The sequence below is a fragment of the Hydra vulgaris genome, chromosome 01, assembly GCF_038396675.1.
Source record: "Hydra vulgaris chromosome 01, alternate assembly HydraT2T_AEP".
Lineage (NCBI taxonomy): Eukaryota > Metazoa > Cnidaria > Hydrozoa > Anthoathecata > Hydridae > Hydra > Hydra vulgaris.
In genome coordinates this window covers 19420989-19439544 of record NC_088920.1, presented here as the reverse complement: position 1 = coordinate 19439544, position 18556 = coordinate 19420989, and the positions used below count along the sequence as shown (strand labels likewise).

Sequence of the window (18556 nt, the reverse complement as noted above, 5' to 3'; positions counted from 1 at the left end):
CACATTAATAATTTTTTAGGAAATTTCTCTTTTCCTATAAAACAAACACTTTCTGGGCATGTCTTTTTGTTGTTTGTTTGGTATCCAGAAATTCCAGGCATGTTGTCTCCTGCAAAACAAAAGTATTTTTCGTCATCGATGACTAGAAGCGATTTTGTATTATAGAGTTAATTAACTAGTTTCCTGGTTCTTTTCTTTGCCTTTATTTGTTGTTCTATAATGTATTTTGAAGTCTTTTCACGTTTTCTATATTTAATATTCATTTTTTTTAACTGACGACCAATTGTCGATTGATTTACACCGAATTTAATACCTATTTTTCTCTGACTGACCCCTTTTCGATTGTTGACAAGTCTCGTTAATTCGGCTTTCTTTTCTTAAGTTAATAATTTTCGCATCACCCGTTATGATAAATGTTTTAGCAGAACAATATCTCTTCAGAAAAGATATTCTTCTAATAAAGTATTTCACATTTATCAATGCTTTCATTTATATAATACTATATAATATATAAATAATATTATATAATTGTGTTATATATTTACAAGTTCATTAATATAATATTAAGTTATAAGAAAAGATTTCAGTTAAATCCTGTCTTATAACATAATCGTTCAGTTAAAGCACTATCAAAGTTATTATTTTAATAAATGATGTTATCACTTAAAACTCATCAGTGCAAATTGTAACGGGAATTTATTTATTGTCACATAATATAAGTGATAATAGACAGAAGACAAAAAAAACCCCTGAAGTACAGAGAGAATAAATCTATCTGTACAGTAAAACTGGGTGAGTAGAAACAATTTTCAACTTTGGTTTGAAGTTTTGCATATTTGCAGTTGTTCTAGATAAACAACTTTTTGCCCAATCAAATGTCTCTGTTAGACCTATTTGTTTATGGTTATTAAACTTTTTAATTTTAACTTATTTTAAAGAAAAAAATTAAAACACGGTGTTTCTAGTCACCCCGCAAATTGGGGTGAATAGTGCATCAATTTCATGTTTTTTTTATTGAAACGAAACGGGGGTTGTCCATAATCAGAAATTTTTGATCAGTTTGTTTTTTCAGATATGGAAGAGCAAATGTCAGTACCCAATCTTCAAAGCAAAAGGAATCAAACCAGCTAGACTTTCTTCCATTGTACCTGGCGTTTTTTGGCCCACCCTCTGTACAGCTTTGGTACAAGCGCATTGCCTGTACACAACGTAAGGGGGTAAAATAGTGCCATCAGCAGTGGCTGCAAACATTACAGACGTAGATGCCTTTGATAAGGTATCACTCACTTATTTCAACTTAACTTACTCACTTTCTTTAAAATGTTACTGAAAAAAGCTGCATTCAAACAAGGCGATCCAGTCTCAACACTCAAAGATCGCAAAAATAAGAACAACAAAAGTTTCAAAAGACACAGCAAGGTACTCTCTGATGAAACAGAAAGAATGATGGTGCATGCGTTCCACTCACTTGGTGCCTAGTGTTGTGGTTAAACCCAAAATGAGCTCATTTGTAACTGACTACCTTGAACGTGAAGATAAATTGCACTTGATCAAAAATGGAAAGCCTTGGCTCCAAATATTCAATTTTAAAATCAGGTTGGACTGAGCACGATAAGTTTATTGAACAGCTGAAAGAAATATCTTTATCCAAAATTGAGCAAATTGGTGATATTATAGTACTAGATGGGCATACCACTCACATGAGTTTGAAAGCATTGTTACTGTGCAAAAAATACAAAATAATCTCGATTTGTCTCCTAGAGCATTCTTCACATTTGCTAAAACCATTGGATAGAAGTGTCTATTGCCATTTCAAACAAGCGCGGAAGTAAAAACTTTTCTAGAATTACAAAGACTCAAAATGTAAGAATTTAGGTAAACAAAATTTTCCACCGTTGCTCAAAATGCTGTATGGGAGTAGTATATGTTTTATATGTTTACATGCAATCGCTTGCTTTCCTTACACTGCCTTACTTCCACTAAACAAAAACAGCATAAATCATAAGGCATTAGCAATCACACAAACGTTTAATCCATTATCATCATTTCTAACAGCAGCACCAGCAAAATCTTCCTCAGTCACTGCATTATCATCATCTACCGCCGTCGCAGCGCCTACTCCATCTACACGCCAGTTATCATCTCTACTAACTACACCAGATTTAAGTTTTAATAGCAATCAAGCACGTGTTGACTCAACACGTGTCTAATTGCTATTAAAACTTGAAGCTGGCGTAGTTGGTAAAGATGATAACTGGCGTGATTAGTTGATAAAGATGATAACTGGTCATTACTGTAATCTTGAAAAAAGAAGAGAGCTCATTGATTCGTTCTTTATGGTCCTCGTGGTCTTACTTGGAACCTTATTCATTATTACAGGGATTTTTAATGTAAAAATTAGTAATAACAAAAAAAAAAAATACAAGAGGTTGTTAGATAAAAGAAAAGAAAAAAACAGCTAACTCTATGGAGGGTTTAATTGAAAAGTGGAAGAAGCGGCATTTTCTTTGGTGTGCGTTATAGTTGTTAATCCTATATCCTCCAAAGTCTGCTTTTCTTAAAGATTTGCTTCTTCTGCTGCTTTTTTAGCAGCTTTAACACGGTTTTGAGCGCAAGAAGATTTCTTTCGAACCAATTTGTCGAAACACCTATATTTAATTTTAAAGTTTTTTATAAAAGAAGGCAATTTCATTTTCATGTTTTAGTGTTTATACAAATCAAACGTGTTTTACTCGAGCAAAATTGGTTTTAATAATATTTTATTATTATAATTATTTTAGATAAAAGAAAATAAATTAATCATATTTTGTTTCAATTGTTATTTTGTATTATTTTAATTTTATTCAACGTTCTCAATTACAAGACCTAAAAGATAAAATAATTATTTCCTTTTTGGTTATGACTTTTAAGCATTAAAATGGCATTAAGGCTGCGACACAGTGGTTAAAAGCTTGCTTTAGAAGCAAGAGTTCCAGTGTTTGAAGCGAGCTGTGGACATATTTCGCGCCATTGTTAAGGTAGGAGACGTAAACTTTCTAGATAAACGCTCTTCCGCGGTGCTCTGTTTTAATGCCCTAAGTTTTTATTTGGGAAACCTAAATCAAAATAAATAAATAAATAAAACTTTAAGTAAACTTATCTCAGTTTAATTCCGCGAATTTTTGAAAAACATTTTATTTTGTTTGAAAATCAAAAAAACGTCTGCCCATTACTGGTTCAACTATTTCTAATAGTCTATTTGATACTTTTCCAAAATTAATAACATTCGTATACCTGGTTTCAATGAAAAACAATAGGATTATTGCTTAACAAAATATATTTCTGCTTTACTTATTTCCTAACTTTAACACTTACTTCAACACTTAAGTCTATCTACTCTTCGTGACATAGAAGATATTGACATTAGATCTTTAATTTGGCCGGTTACATTAAACAGTCTAATTCTGAGTAAAACGTATTGGTGATTATCTTGAATTTTTTTAAACTTTGTTTACTAAGAATACAGTCAAAATGTTTCGAATTATTTAAAATATTGTTGAAATCAAGTAATGCAAGTTAATATGTATAAAAAGCTATACCAACGCCATTGTAGCGTCTGGCCTGGCAACCAAGGCCAGACGGCTAGAATGGCATTGGTATAGCTTTTTATAAGGCTAGTATGACAAACCAACCAAGTTTTGATCGTTTTTGCCCCCTTCTCCTTTCCTTTACTACAAAATCGTAACACTTTATTAGCAAGTCTCGTTGGAGCCTTCACAAAACATTAACCCTCCCCCTCCCCTTACAGCGTGACGTAATATATTGACGACCCCTAAATTCAAAAAAAGTTCTCAAAATCTCCGATATGCCGAATAGAGATAAATAGTTTGAGTCACTTTTTTCCGACTATAAAAAGGTTCTAATTTGACGACTGAAGGTACAATAAAACCCTTTTTGCCGAATAATGGTGTATATAATGGTCTTTTAATGAAGGTGGCTGTCACACTCCCCACATACCCACTTCGTGCCAGCCTTTCTGGCAACACGGAACAGCGGTAACCACCCAAAGTGCTGTTTATGTAACTATTTCCTATTGCCTTCCTCAAGGATGACGCTTTTATGGTTAAAATACGAGAACAATGTATATTAAGTCCAACACATTTATCATTGCGACAAATTATTCATTAGAATGGTTTCTTTTAAAGTTGAGAACTATTAAGCTCATTTTTTTCTTTCTCGAACTTTATATATTTTTTTAAAATATTGTTTTATTATTATTATATTAGTAACTATTTTTTTACATTTTTTTTTAATGTTATTTTTCAAAGGTCATTAAAAGTTTGTCGTTTGACGTTTATAAACAACATTAAAAAAAAACTTTGAAAGAGAGAAATATTATTGTATAAGTAATATTAAACTAAAGATGAAATTTTTTATATTGCGGAAATTTACAAACGTTTATAGTTTAGTAAACTAATTAAACAGCATAATCAAGGTAAATAAGTTTTAAGTACACAATACTTGTGTAAAATATTTTAAATCTAATTTTTATTAATAATTTTTTAAATTATTTATAGGTATATAATAAATTATTTGTAAACAATTTATAAATAACTTACTTGAAAATTTTTAAAAATAAATTACTTGTAAATTTTTAAAAATAAATTACTTTTAAATAGAGACTGTTAAAGAATCATTGTTTAAATAATATTACTAATATTATTATTTATACTATTCTAACAATGTAAATCTATAATAGTCTTAATTTAAAGACAGATTTAAAAAAAAATTGTTTCTTAAATTTATTAATGATTATAAAAATTATAAGAATTAATTTGTTTAAAATTGTTTTGGTATTCTTTTAGTTTTTAAATTCATAAATATAGTCGTTAGTGGTAAATGTTTAGTATTCATATTATTACTGTTAACATTATAATAATAACAGCATCAATAACAATATTGATAACAATGATCATAAAAATAATAGCAGCAACAACAATGATAAAAATAATAAAATATACTTGTAAGAATAGTAAAATAACAATACTAGTAGTATTTATTAACAAATAGTTTTTATTAACAATTTTTTCATTAACTATTTATTTAAAATTACTAGTATTTAGTAACAATACTAGTAGTAGTATTTGTATAAATAATAACAGTAATAACAATGATAACTGATTTTTTTATTAATAATAATATAAAAATAAACATTTAGAGTATAGTGTCGTAAAAAAAGAACATATTTATTATTAGAGTAATTAAAATGTTAAAAATAATTGGTATGAATTTATTCTGGCAAAAAACATGAGCAGCAAAAAGTTGGCAACTCAATTATCTGCTGCTGTTTCTGCAGTTATTATTCCAACTTTTTTAAATTCAGATTCAGAGGTATATATTTAGCTTAATTGAGTTTTTATTATATGTTTCAATGTTTTTGTTTCAATTTAACTAACAAGCAGTTAAAAAAGATTGCAAAGTTTTATTTACTATTTAAAAAAGTTTAAATACAGTTTTGAATGGTGTTATATTTTCAAAATGGTTCCACAGTGGTGTTTGATTATGATATAATGAATAATTATTTGACAGAAGCTATTTTTGATGGATGAGAATTTAAGTTTATAATGCCAATTGTTTATCAACATTTAAAATGTTTGTTGTAAAAATAAACAAATGTTACTATGTAATTTATGAAGAGCAATTGAGAGTAAGTATAAACAATGGATTATTCAGTGGATTGACTACTTTTTTTTATTCAAAACAAATAACTCAAAAAGTAGATATTAATCTGCCACACATGAGTGATGTAAAACTGCTAATATATTTTTACCCATCTGATAAAGATTATCAATGTTTTGGCCTATAGCAATATTGTAGTAATTTTGAATTTTGTTAATTTTCTTTTCAGTCAGCCTACCTTTGCCACTAAGTGACTTTTTATCTTCAAGATCATTTTTGTTGGTACATTTTTTTAAGTTTTATAGTCTAGTGCCCATACGTTTCTGGACATAACCTACACATTCACCTTTTTTAACTGTCTGTCCTGGATAGGGATTAGCTGCAAGTATTGCTGGATACAAGGAAGATTCACCATCACCAATGTATCAAAGATATCTTAATTTTCTTCCCTCAATGTAGAACTGAAAACATTCATCAATACCCTTTGCCTCCAATGATCCAGCTGATCCTTTGTGATTTTTTGAGCAGACAGGATTGTCTTTAAACATCATATCTTTTGATGAACCTTTGTGTGGATTCAATACTCACAAGATTTGCACTTCTTAGAAAGTCTGCAATAATCTATACATTTTTCATTTGTTTTGGTAATTATGGTAACAAGTTTATTGAATGATGAGCATCCTCTCTTTTGCCAAGCTCCGTCCCCTGAAATGTCCTCATCGACTACTATATGATTATTATAATTTTTTTCAAACTTATTATTCTTACTTCTTTAACTGCAGCATTCATTTTAGCTTCGACAATGTAATTGTGAGAGTTAGCAATTTCTTCACTTAAAGAGTTAAAAGAAGATTTGTTTAAAGGATCAGGCATATTCATTAAACCACAGAATTTTTAAACTAGAGTATCTTTTACCTATTTCTCGAAAAGCTAATATAATTCTTAAATTAATGTCAAAACTTTTCAGAACGGCTGAAACTGGTTTGCTTATAGTTTTACTAGAATGAAACATTTGCTCCTATTGGCAAGATGCACAGGAAATAAATATACAGTGTGATAAAACATTTTTAAGTTTAGCATCATGGTTATAAGTCACATTTGCGGAACATTTTAGACAGCAGCCAATAACAGTTATTATTTCTTCTAAAATGTTTGTGTTTATAAAAATATGGCAGTTATTGACTGATCATCATTAGCAGAAAAATTATTTTTATTTACAAAATCATTATTTATGATATCTACAGAAGATTTACAACTAGAACTGGATGACAATATGTTCATTTTTTTTGCTGAGCTACATTTGAATTGTAATTCTTGTAAATTAGATTTTCTTCAGCTACAATGTTTGATGATTTATGTTGGTTTCCTCTGAAGAGTCTACGTTTATTGCTATACCTTATTTCTTTTATCTTTGTTTTCCATTATTTTAGTAATTATTTAACCAAGGTATGAACTAAGGTAAGAACACAGAAAATTATCCAAAGATAGATGTGGTTGTTGTCTGGTAAATAGATATATAGCAAAGAAATGCATTAAAAACCATGTAACTTACTGCACCAAAAGCATTTATTATTTAACAAAAAGTAGTTTTAGAGTAGCAGTCACCACGCAGTTTTTTTCTGAATTTTTATGATATTTTGTAAGATAACTTGCGTTTTAGCTACATAAAAATGAAACAATCCCTTGCTGTGGAAAAATTTAAAAAATAGCCTAAACTGCATGATTAAAAACTGGTTTTTATTAGGGTTAGCTTTATTTTTATATAAAACTAACTCGAAATTTGTAATCTATGATAATTATTTACTTTAAAACTTTGAAATTGAAAAAATGATTTTTTTGATTTTTAATAGTGGTCTACCACCTTAAGGGAACTAGTAATGACTTGTTATAATGAATGATTATGATTTTGCTGATCATAACTTTTGTAAAACTGGTGAGCTAAATTAAGTAAATTTTTTTTATATCTGTACTCATTTTTTATAAATTGAATTATTAAGTTGGTACTAATTGTTTTATGAATTTTGAAGTTAAGATAAGGTCACATTGATATAATCAAAAACAAAAAAAAAATAAAATGAAATATATAAAATCAGTAACACTAGTTAATGACATGTTTTCTAGATTTGCGTAGTTCAAAAAGAAGCAAAGAAACAAGAAGTTTTTTTATTTTAGCGTCTGCAGTGTTTTTATTTTGCACAAAATTTTATCTAATGAAAATCATCATAAAATGATAAAAAAATTTTATATATAAATAAAATTTTGCTATTCTTCTTAAATTTGTTTATAATTTATATTTTTCTAATAGAGTGAAAATGAATGTGGTGATATATATGAAGAGTTAGTGTTTCATCCAGTTTTAAACAAGGGTAAGTTCAAATTTTTTAAATTTTTTTTAGTCAATTTTGACTAGTCAGCTTTAAAGCTTTATGCTAATGATATGATATTATACAGTTTATACTGGGATATAGGTTCAGCCTTAACTGATTTGTTGTTTTAGATGGAGTTATACTCCTGCCAGAAACAGGACCAAGTAGTCTAAAGTAATAAGACTTAGCTTAATGCTTAAGATGCTAACGACTATGTTTAAGTCAAGTATTCTTTAATAATTTTCCTGACTATAAATGACTATGAATATAAAAATTATTTTGTATTACTAAGTTGTTGTGATATATATTTTACAAATATGTATAGTCTTTGGAATAACTTTTAAACTTAAGAATTCCTATTTATCTTGTGGGTTATCAGATGCCTAAATATAACAGTTTTGCTTTTTCACATCATCATCCACGCCATTTCACGTCATCAAGTTGAAAATGAGCTTCATTGCTGACAATGATATTTGAAGCAAAATCAGAATCAACTTCCAGTTGCTTATGAATCCAATCACTGAATATTTAACTCTTGTGATGGATAGTCTGTTTTAAGAAGTTCTTGAGAAACCAAGTTCCTTTTTAAAAAACCATCTTATTAAAGTTGCAGTTAAGCCAAGTTGCCGACGTCCAACCAACTTTTTCACATAGCTGTTGACTTTATCAACAATATCACGTGACAAAGGTTGAAAAAAAATTAAATTTTTGAAAAATTACTCTGAACGCCATTTTTCTGACAAAATAACAAGGTCTCATTTATAAAATTTAACAAAACTTTTCTGACTAAAAAAACAAGATTCAATTTGTAAAATTTTGACAACTTGTTTTTATTTTAAAGCTTTTAAATCGATCATGACATTTCATATGCTATTTCATAACTAGTTTTTAAAGGGAGTTGAAAATTTGCAAATTAGAGTTGACAAATTAGCAGTGGAACAGGATAATCCAAACCTATATTAAGTCTTTTTAGAAAAGGCGTGCAGTCACCTTATGACTAAGCATATAATATTTTGTTTTGACAACTTGGCTCTTTGCAAGTTGGGATACTTAGCTGAATATTAAAATGCGTTGAATAAACAAATGTAAACTTGAACTAAAATTAAAAATAAACAAACCATAAATTCAATAGGAAATAAAAAATAAAAAATTTAACAAAAAAAAACTTAACTCTTGATAAAATAAATAAAAGATAAAACAGAAAAAGAAAAAGTATAATTTTTTTAAATTTGAAAGTGTTTCACTTCACGGAGTTTAGAAAAGTTAACTTTGAAAACTTAATTGCAGTTTCAAAGTTATTTAATCCAAGGGTTATCACAAGAATATTACAATATTACAATTAATATTACAAGAAACTTAAGAACAAGAAGGAGAAAACTATGGGTTAGAGTAATACTTCATTTGAAATCGACCAGAAGTAGTTAAAGTTTCTATGATTTCATGATTATATATATATATATATATATATATATATATATATATATATATATATATATATATATATATATATATATATATATATATATATATATATATATATATATATATATATTAATATATACATATACACTAATAGTTTATTTATTATTACATGTTTAGATATTAAAACACCAGAAGAAATTAAAGAATATAATTTTAATGCAAATAAGGATAGTGGAATACTTGTCGATAATTGTTATAAATTCAATGAAGACCAAGGTAAAAATAATTTTAATAGTTTTTATAATAAATTTAATGTAAAATTTATATTGTATAAGAGAGTGTGGCACCATGAATTATATATAAATATTTTTGTTTTGTATTTTGTTTTCTTTGTATATCTCATAGTCTACTGAAATAATCCTGGTCTGGAAATGCTGTTGTTTAAACTATTATTTTGAACTGTATCTTGAATTGTGCTTGATCAAATTTAATCTAATCTAAAAGTCACTTGATCTAATCTAGTGAAAAACAAACTTTGAGAACTGTGTCTTCCAATGAGTTTTAGACAGGCTATACACTTGGATATATATATACATACATATATATATATATATATATATATATATATATATATATATATATATATATATATGTATATATATATATGTATATATATATATATGTATATATATATATGTATATATATATATATATATATATATATATATATATATATATATATATATATATATATATATATATATATATATATATATAATATATATATATAAATATATATATATGTATGTATATGTATTGTGTTTTTTGTGCCAAAAATGTAACTTTTGAAACATTGTATTTTTTTCTTTGCGAAGATAGTTGTAGGTCCTTTGAGTAAAAATTATTGTAAAGATTCGAATCACAAATATCTTTTAATTTTAAATCTTTTTTTCTTTTGTAGTTGCTGTTTTTACAGGATCTGTTGGTTATTTATTTGAAAAAAGGTGTTTGTATAATTATCACAGCAAAAAAATTTTTGCTGTGATAATTTGCTCATGGTATTTACTACAGAAAGTTAAAAAATTGATAAAATAATATTTGCTGTTAATTGTTTGTAACAATATTGAAATTTTTTGTTTGTATTTTACTTGATTAACAAAAAATAACTTTAACAGGATTTTATACCTGGAAAATAGATAAATATAGTTTTGGCTTTATATACTGCACTCTTTTTCATTCCCTTTAACATCAGGGGTTTCTTAAGGTTCTTTCATTGGCCTTATACTTTTTTAAATTTACATTAACAATCTCCTAGAAATTCTTATATCACTAGTGGCATTGTTTGCTGATGATACTACTGTTTACTCTTGTCTCCATAAGTAGTCAGCACTCTCTGGTTGCTTGGAAGGGGGCATTTGATCTTGAAAAGGATCTCACTTCTGCAACATTGGGCTCTCAGTGGCTGGTAAACTTTAACTCAGATAAAACTCAATATTTTTGGCTAATTGTTATCGCAACAATCTAGATCTTCTCTTTATTTACTCATCATTTTCTAGGATTAACTCTTTTTGCGATCATACTTGGAAGTAATATATCAAATCTGTTGCAGAATAAGCATTTTCTAAGGTTGCAACTCTTTATTGTGCTCGCCACTTTCTTACTCTGGATTATATTCTTTGTCTTTATAAATCTCTCTTCCGTATTTGTATGGAATACTTTTGTCATATCTAAAGCAGATTTTCTAATGATGCCCTTTCTCATTTAGATAAAGTGCAAAAAAGCATTGTAAACATAGTTGGACCTGGTCTTGCAGCCAACTTTCAACCTTAGTCACATCATTGTAATATTGCTTCTCTTTCTCTTTTCTATAAATGCTATAATGGGCACTGCTCTTGTGATATCTACTAAACTTCATTCTCATGTTACTCATTGCTCTGTTAAGTCTCATACTTTTACTGTGATTGTTCCTAAGTGCCCCAAAAATTCTTTTTTGTCTAATCTTTTATTTCAAACATCAGCTTTTAGCAATTTGCTCCCTTTATCTTGTTGCTCATTTATCTTATTTTCCTGTTTCATTCAGTTTGTGATCTTTTAAGTTGTCTCTTAATCGTTTTCTCTATTCTTAAACTTCATCTTTCCTCTTCTAGTAACTTTCAACTCTAATAGTGATTACTTGCAGTCTTTTTGGTGAATATGTTTAAAAAAAATTGAAATAACTAAGTTTTGTATCTAGATTTGATCAAGTGACTATATAAAAAGTGAATAATAAGATTTAACAAAATGTTTTACAGAAAATTTGATTTAATCAGATTGTTCTTTTTAAGAATTTTCTAAAATAGTGTAAGGGGTTACATGCAATGGCTGATAGTGAAGACCTAAAACCCCGAAAAATATATTTTATGGATAATTCATTAATTCCTGTAATAATTTATTATTTTGTATATAGATATGTTATATATAAACACATTTTGGGTATATGAAAAAACATTTAAATATATATTTAGACTCAAAGATACAAAATGAACATCATAAAAGTAACTTTTATTCAAATAAAGATAATGGAATATTGATCAATGATTGTTATGAATTCGATGATGAAAATGGTAGTTATAATTTAATGTCTTAAATTACTTTAAAATAAAAAGAAAAGTAAAGATTTCATATTTTTTGTTTTATCTTAATTTCATTTCACAGTTTATATAACATAAATAAATATACCACTCAAGTAGCCAATTAAAAAAAATTAAAAGTAGCTGATACTTTAAGTCAAATTATTAGTTGCTAGCCCATCCATTTGACTTTTTGGTTAGTCTACATTGGCTAAGGGTTTTGTTTAAGGAAGACTATCTTTTATTTGTCTTGTTTAAGAAGTTTTTTTAAAAGTCTTAAAAGTGTTTAAGAGTCTTTTTAAAAGCAAGTACATAAAAGAGTCTTTTTTTTCCCCTTTCTTTTTTAGAAGCTCTTTCCACTCAAACTTCAAAGAATTTCGATTCTTCTATATACGGAGATGTTTCTTCTATATATGGTGATTTAAAGTTCAAAGACTGTTTGAAAAATTTAGACATTCCAACAGAATCAGAGCTTGATAAAATAATTGAACAACTTCCGAATTCATTGAAAAAGAATGAAAGCTCATTTGATGATTCTGATAATCTTTATGAATCTAATAGTAGCGCTTCATCTCTTCTCGAAAAACTTGAATCAACGATGGTTCAGTTAAAAAAGGAAAACAAGAACAAGTTGGAATTTTTAGGCGCTGCAGAAAATTATTTTATTATGGAATCCGATTTTTTACCAGTAAGATTTTTTCATTTACAAAAAATAATTTTATGCTTTCCAGAGTGAATAATATTGAGATATTTGTTTATGTGGTTAAAACTCATAAAAGTGTTTTTGAGGTTATATTGCATGCATATAGCAGATTATATTGCATGAGAACAACAACAGAGTAAATACAGTAATTGGTTTGTGATTATTGAACAGAAGCTTTTTTTGTTAACATTTAGAAGCAAGTTAGAATTTTAGTAGTTGGGGTTATTAGAAAATAGTCGTGTTTTATGGGGGATGGGGCCATAGATTTTGTGATACTTTGCGACATGAAAGGGGGTGCTTGTTAAATTTGTGATGTCACAATTGATTTGATCTTGGTCATTAATATTTTAGCCCTCTAAAATTATTGTTATTTTAAATTTATAAATGTATTTTAAAATGTAAATATTTATAAAAGTTATTGTTAATTAAATTTATAAATGCATTACCAATCCATAAGTCGCATGCATAAAGACATTTGACTTTTTTTAAATCAAAATAAAACGTTTTTGAAAATTAAAGAACTTTCTTGATGGAAGTAAAATGCTAAAAATACCCAATTTTGGTCTTCAAAACAGGTTAAAGCCTAAAAGGGCATTGGGTTGTAAAAAAATTTAGCAAACAATGTCATTTAAAATAAAAAATTGACCCTTGTCATGGTTGAACACTCGGACTTTTGGTCGCTCACCAGAAGGGTTACTGAAAGTGACCAGTTTATTAATTTTGAGTAGATTTTTTTATTAAAATTTTTGCATTCAGCGGAGTTCTTGCATATTCTAGTGATTTTTTCTTAAAGGGCTATGTGTAGGCTAGGAAATATTTGCGTAAATAAAACGAAAAATGTAAACTATTGATAACATTTACTTTTTTACTTTCAGATAAAGCACATGCTGATATATACGCCATGAATTTTTTCACTTCAATTAAATGCTTATTTTATAAAAAAAACAGGCTCCTTTTTTTGCAACAACAGTTTATTGATAAATATAAAAAAACAATTTACAAATACTTCAAAATCCTTTGCTTTTAATGCGTTGTAATTATTAGGATCTTATTTGTTACAGGAGCCTGAAAACAATTGATCATTTGAAAGTATTTGAAAGTATTGTGTTGTCATTGAATTTAATATTTAATATAATTCCGCGTTTTCAAAAATTTCAAACTAATATAAGAATATTAAGTTATTGATAGAATCTGAATTCGATATTTGAAAAAGATTATATTTCTTTATAATTTATTTCTTAAAACTATCTTATATTAAACATAATCTTTTGTTTATCACAATTTATTTATTTTAATTTTTATGTATTAAATGTAGCATTTTTGATAAAGATTATAAATAATTTTTTCAGTTACCAATTAGATATTTGTGAATGTAACTTATGTTTGTAAATGTGTTACGTCAAAAGAACTTTACATTGAATTAATAAGAAACTAATATTTTTAAATATATTTGGGAAAAGAGTTCTCTTAAACAAAAACACTTCTAACTTTTTATAAAAAAAAGAAAGTTTTTAATATGTTTTTGCATATTATAATTTATGATAATCTATGATGGAGAGAGTTATGTTTTATGTAATGAATTAGTTAGCAGAAAATAAGAAAAAAATTTCTTTAATAAAAATTGCAAAACTATTTTACATTCTTTTAAACTAAATTTTACATTTCAACGTTGTACTATTTTACATTCCTTCAAAAGTAAATTAAAATTTTTCAAATCATATTTAAATTCTTTTAATAAAAAAAAAAATTATAAATTAATTTGCTTCTTTAAAATTCTGGTAAACCTGAATTTTTGTTACCTCGAACTGAATCATTTGGTCCTTTAAAAATTTATATATTATAGTATAATGTATATTTTTATAGTATAATATATATTTAAAAATAAATAAAACTAGAACTGCGGATATAAATCAATAGTTGCCTTTTCTGGCAACTTTTTTGCATCAAAGAAGTATTTTTAGTTGCCTTTCACAAAATTTGAAACATGAATGTTGAACATAATCATGAATGGAAGCATGAATGTTGAACATATTTTTTATAAAAAAAAGTTCTCTATTTTTGCTCAAAATTTTGTACTTTTGTGTAAAAAAATTCTGTAAATTAGATGCAAAATCTGCTCTTAAATACTTTAATATACTCTTTTTCTTATAAAAGTTTTATGTGGCCCCCCTGCTTATGAATATTTTTGTATATTTTTGCTCAGGCTGTTTCTTGTTTTTGCAAATAAAATAATGCTATGAATTTAACTTATTTAAAATTAATATATCTTTTGTTGAATATAAATTAGTAATTGTATTAATATATCTTTTAATGGTTTCCTCCATAACATTTTAAAGTTACGTTGCGTCTTAATCGGTTACAATTGGTAACAAGGTTACATTCTCTAACTTTTAATTAAATATTAAGTACATAAATTTGATAATGCAGTAAATGTTTGTTTATTGTTGCCATGTTGCTAAATACTATCTTATATTTTATTTTTATTGTAAAATAGCTTCGTCTCAATTGGTTACTTTGTCACGTTACGTCTCAAATGTTTGCTTTTTTTAACTTTATAAAGTGTTAACAAATACTTAAATAATATTGTAAATAAAACAATTTTTTTAAATACTGTAATTCATGATCATGAGTTACTATATTTAACAATGCGTTTGTCAAGACATTTGTAACTAAAAAGTATTTTTTTTAAAACTGCTAATTATTATCGTTTATTTTAATTGTAAAATAGACTTGTCTTAATTAGTTCATATTTTTTTTTGTAACTTATTTGTTGCGAATAAAAAAGTTTCAATTCGCAAAGTTACGTTTCAATTATTTTATTTTAACTTGTAAAAGTGCAACTTTTAAAAAGTGTAGGCTGAAACGTAATTAACGTTTAAATCTATTTTTTAGATGCATTTTAACTACATCTCATATCTAGATTTTGTTACGTTACATTACGTTGTTTTTTTTTGTCAATAATAAAAATGTACTACTTCATGAGTTTTTATAAACCCACAAGCAAAAATGTATATAAAATTTCAATCTTTTTTATGATGTCAAATGAATTATTAAGTACATTAATTAGCTTAAGGCCATTATGTGTATAGTAGCACTTTCTGTGCAATATGTCTAAACTCTCTCTGACTTTCACTTTTATCTCTATATTTATATAGCTCTCTATATTTAGTAGTGTACTCTCTGTACGTATATTTATGTACATATGAAAAAAAAATTATGTAGAAAAATTAGATAGATACTATAGATTACAATGTTACATATATTAGGTCAAAATGTTACTTGTTGTTATGTAACACTTTTCACATAGCGTTACGTTACCATGTTAATTTTAATGTTACGTTTACAATGTTAATTACAATGTTACGTCTCGGTTATGTAAAAATAACGGACATTTTGCATGTAAATTAACGAATCCCGTTTTTGTTACAATACATAATGTAACTTTAAAATGTTATAGAGGTTTTATAATATATTTTTATTTGCAATTGTTTTATAGACAATTACACAAGAAAAAAAAGTTAACCTGACTGTTATGGCTCGCTATGGAAACAATTGGTTAGATTTTTTTTTTCTAAAATTTATGTATTAATATAATGTTTCAATAAGTAAAACTTCTACACCTGCAGTAATTAGTTAAAACAAAAGTGATTTCTTAAAATAAATTATTTTCGTGCAGTTATCCTACATTTGGAAGATACTCTTTTATAGTTACCTTACCTTTAGAAGTTACTCTGTTAAAATGTATTTTACATGGTGCTTAATAGTATTAATTTAGAAACTTTAAAAAAAAGTTACTTAATTCTTTTTTTCTTAAAAATAATATAAATTGATAAGATCGTGCATTAAAATTTTTTCTAGTTTCAAAAGTTTGAAATTAAAATAATAAACAGTAAATAAATTATAAGTGTATAAATTATTTTGAGTAACAAAAAAATAGAGTTTTAGCAAAAGTAACCTATCAAACTTGGTTATTAGTAATTAATTAGTAATACATACACAAATCACATCCCAGTGGAAGTAGGTTTAAACCAAAAAAAAAATTCTAGGATCATGTTTATACTTTTTTAGATCCATACTGACTTCTACTTTTAGAAAATAACACCACGGAAAAAAATTTCAAGGTCCAATAATAAATTGAAATAAGCTTTTGTAAACACTAAAAGGCCAATACTTTTCCTTACATGTACAATAAATATTTTATTTGATTATGAATTATGCCAAGACTTTTTTTTAATATTTAGAGCTTTTATTTGATGATTAATATGTTCTCATATCAATTATGATTACTAATTTATTGAATGAAATTTAAAAATAAATACTTTAATATAGGTTTTCTTTTGTGCCAACATTTACAAAGAACATATATGTTATGTTTTGTATTCTTGTTTATCACAAAGAGAATTAGTGTTAGTTTTTGTTTGACACTTATTTATACATATGTATTTAAATTATTACAACTAATTATATTATGTTAAACTGTATTTAGTATTCTTGTATCGTTTTTCCAACTTTGTTGGTAAATTAGCTCTATTCATATTGAGCTATGGCTTATATTTTATTCAAGAAAGAATTCCTTGTGTGGAATTAATCTCCAAGGAAATAGTTTAACAATCATTATAGAGAGTTTTTCATATAGTTTTCCAAAGGTAATTGCTTGTGTTGCAATCATTAATTATTCTAAACCATCATTAGAAATTATTGTCAAGTTGAATCGATTTTGTAACTTTACTGTTATAACAATCATAATATTGCTATAACATCATATAAATCAATAAGCAAACAAATTGTCTAGTTTACTGTACAAATGTGTCTGAGCTTAGTGGTAAAAAAAAACATCCCCAGAATATATTTTGAAGATTGGAATGGATAGAGAAGAATGATTTCTAAAGGTTTGTTTAAGTATTATTGATTGTGAAGTGAAAGAACTTAAAACCAAGTCCTTATACAGAGAGGGAATGAAGCAGGATAAGCTCAAGCATTTTTTAGCATTTGACTTGAAAGCTTACAAACATTTATCTTGGCAGCTTCTTCTTCTCATCCCTGCTTTTGGTATGAACTGTCAAAGCAAGGCATGCAGCATTTCACAATGTGTAGCCCCATAAGGTAATTAAGAGTTGGTTTGGTATTATAAAATATTTTTTTGTACAGATAAAACCTCATTTTGGATATTTTTAATAAAGGATTTTAGTCTACTTATTTTTAGAACACTTCGTATGATTAGTAAGACTCACAGAAAAAAAAGTCTCTGCTGCTCTATTCAAGAATTGTATCCAAATTCCTTTTCTAGACCTACCCAGATCGTACATTTGTTGCAGAAATCCTAACTTCAATATAGCTTTATTTATTTTCTAGAAATACAAATGATTTGTATACATAGGTGACAATATACTGTCAAAAACAAAAGCATCTATTTCCATGGGTATGTGGAATAAGGTAATTGGATTTATTGCACAGCGGCCAGTTCAAGAGATGACAGTGTTTAAAGCTATTGGATAACATTCAAACATTAGACAATATTCGTATATACATGTTTGAAATTGTACCTGATGAATTGAAAAAGCTCATGTGCAATGAAAGCACTTAATAATATCAAGAAAACTTGCTTTGGTCTACGTTTGGACATATCTTACAATCACATCAATGCCAATAAGGAAGCATATATGGAATTGAATGAAAAAGTATTACTGAAATAACATGCTCTAGTCATCCATGTACCAGCTTTTTTGGAATCAATGGCAGACAAATACTCTGGAACAAATCTTGGCTTTTTGTGAGAACAGGCTTTGGAATCTGTTCAT

The 18556-nt window shown here is 26.7% G+C and overlaps 1 protein-coding gene across 9 annotated transcripts in view; it reads left to right on the top strand.

Annotated features, from left to right (window-relative positions):
• Positions 1–4411: 4411 nt before the first annotated feature.
• LOC101236927 (uncharacterized) overlaps positions 4412–18556 on the top strand; it is a 44614-nt gene continuing 30469 nt past the window's right edge. The window contains exons 1-6 of one of the 9 annotated variants that reach the window (XM_065787589.1): positions 5175–5370; positions 7964–8024; positions 9624–9722; positions 11951–12049; positions 12403–12743; positions 16255–16313. In XM_065787589.1, coding sequence (XP_065643661.1) covers positions 5287–5370; positions 7964–8024; positions 9624–9722; positions 11951–12049; positions 12403–12743; positions 16255–16313 — 743 coding nt within the window. In that variant the 5' untranslated portion in view covers positions 5175–5286. Of the gene's footprint in view, positions 4475–5174; positions 5371–7963; positions 8025–8465; positions 9442–9623; positions 9723–11950; positions 12050–12402; positions 12744–16254; positions 16314–18556 lie in introns of those variants that run through there. The other 8 variants (XM_065787594.1, XM_065787595.1, XM_065787593.1 and 5 more) reach the window with 8 other exon arrangements.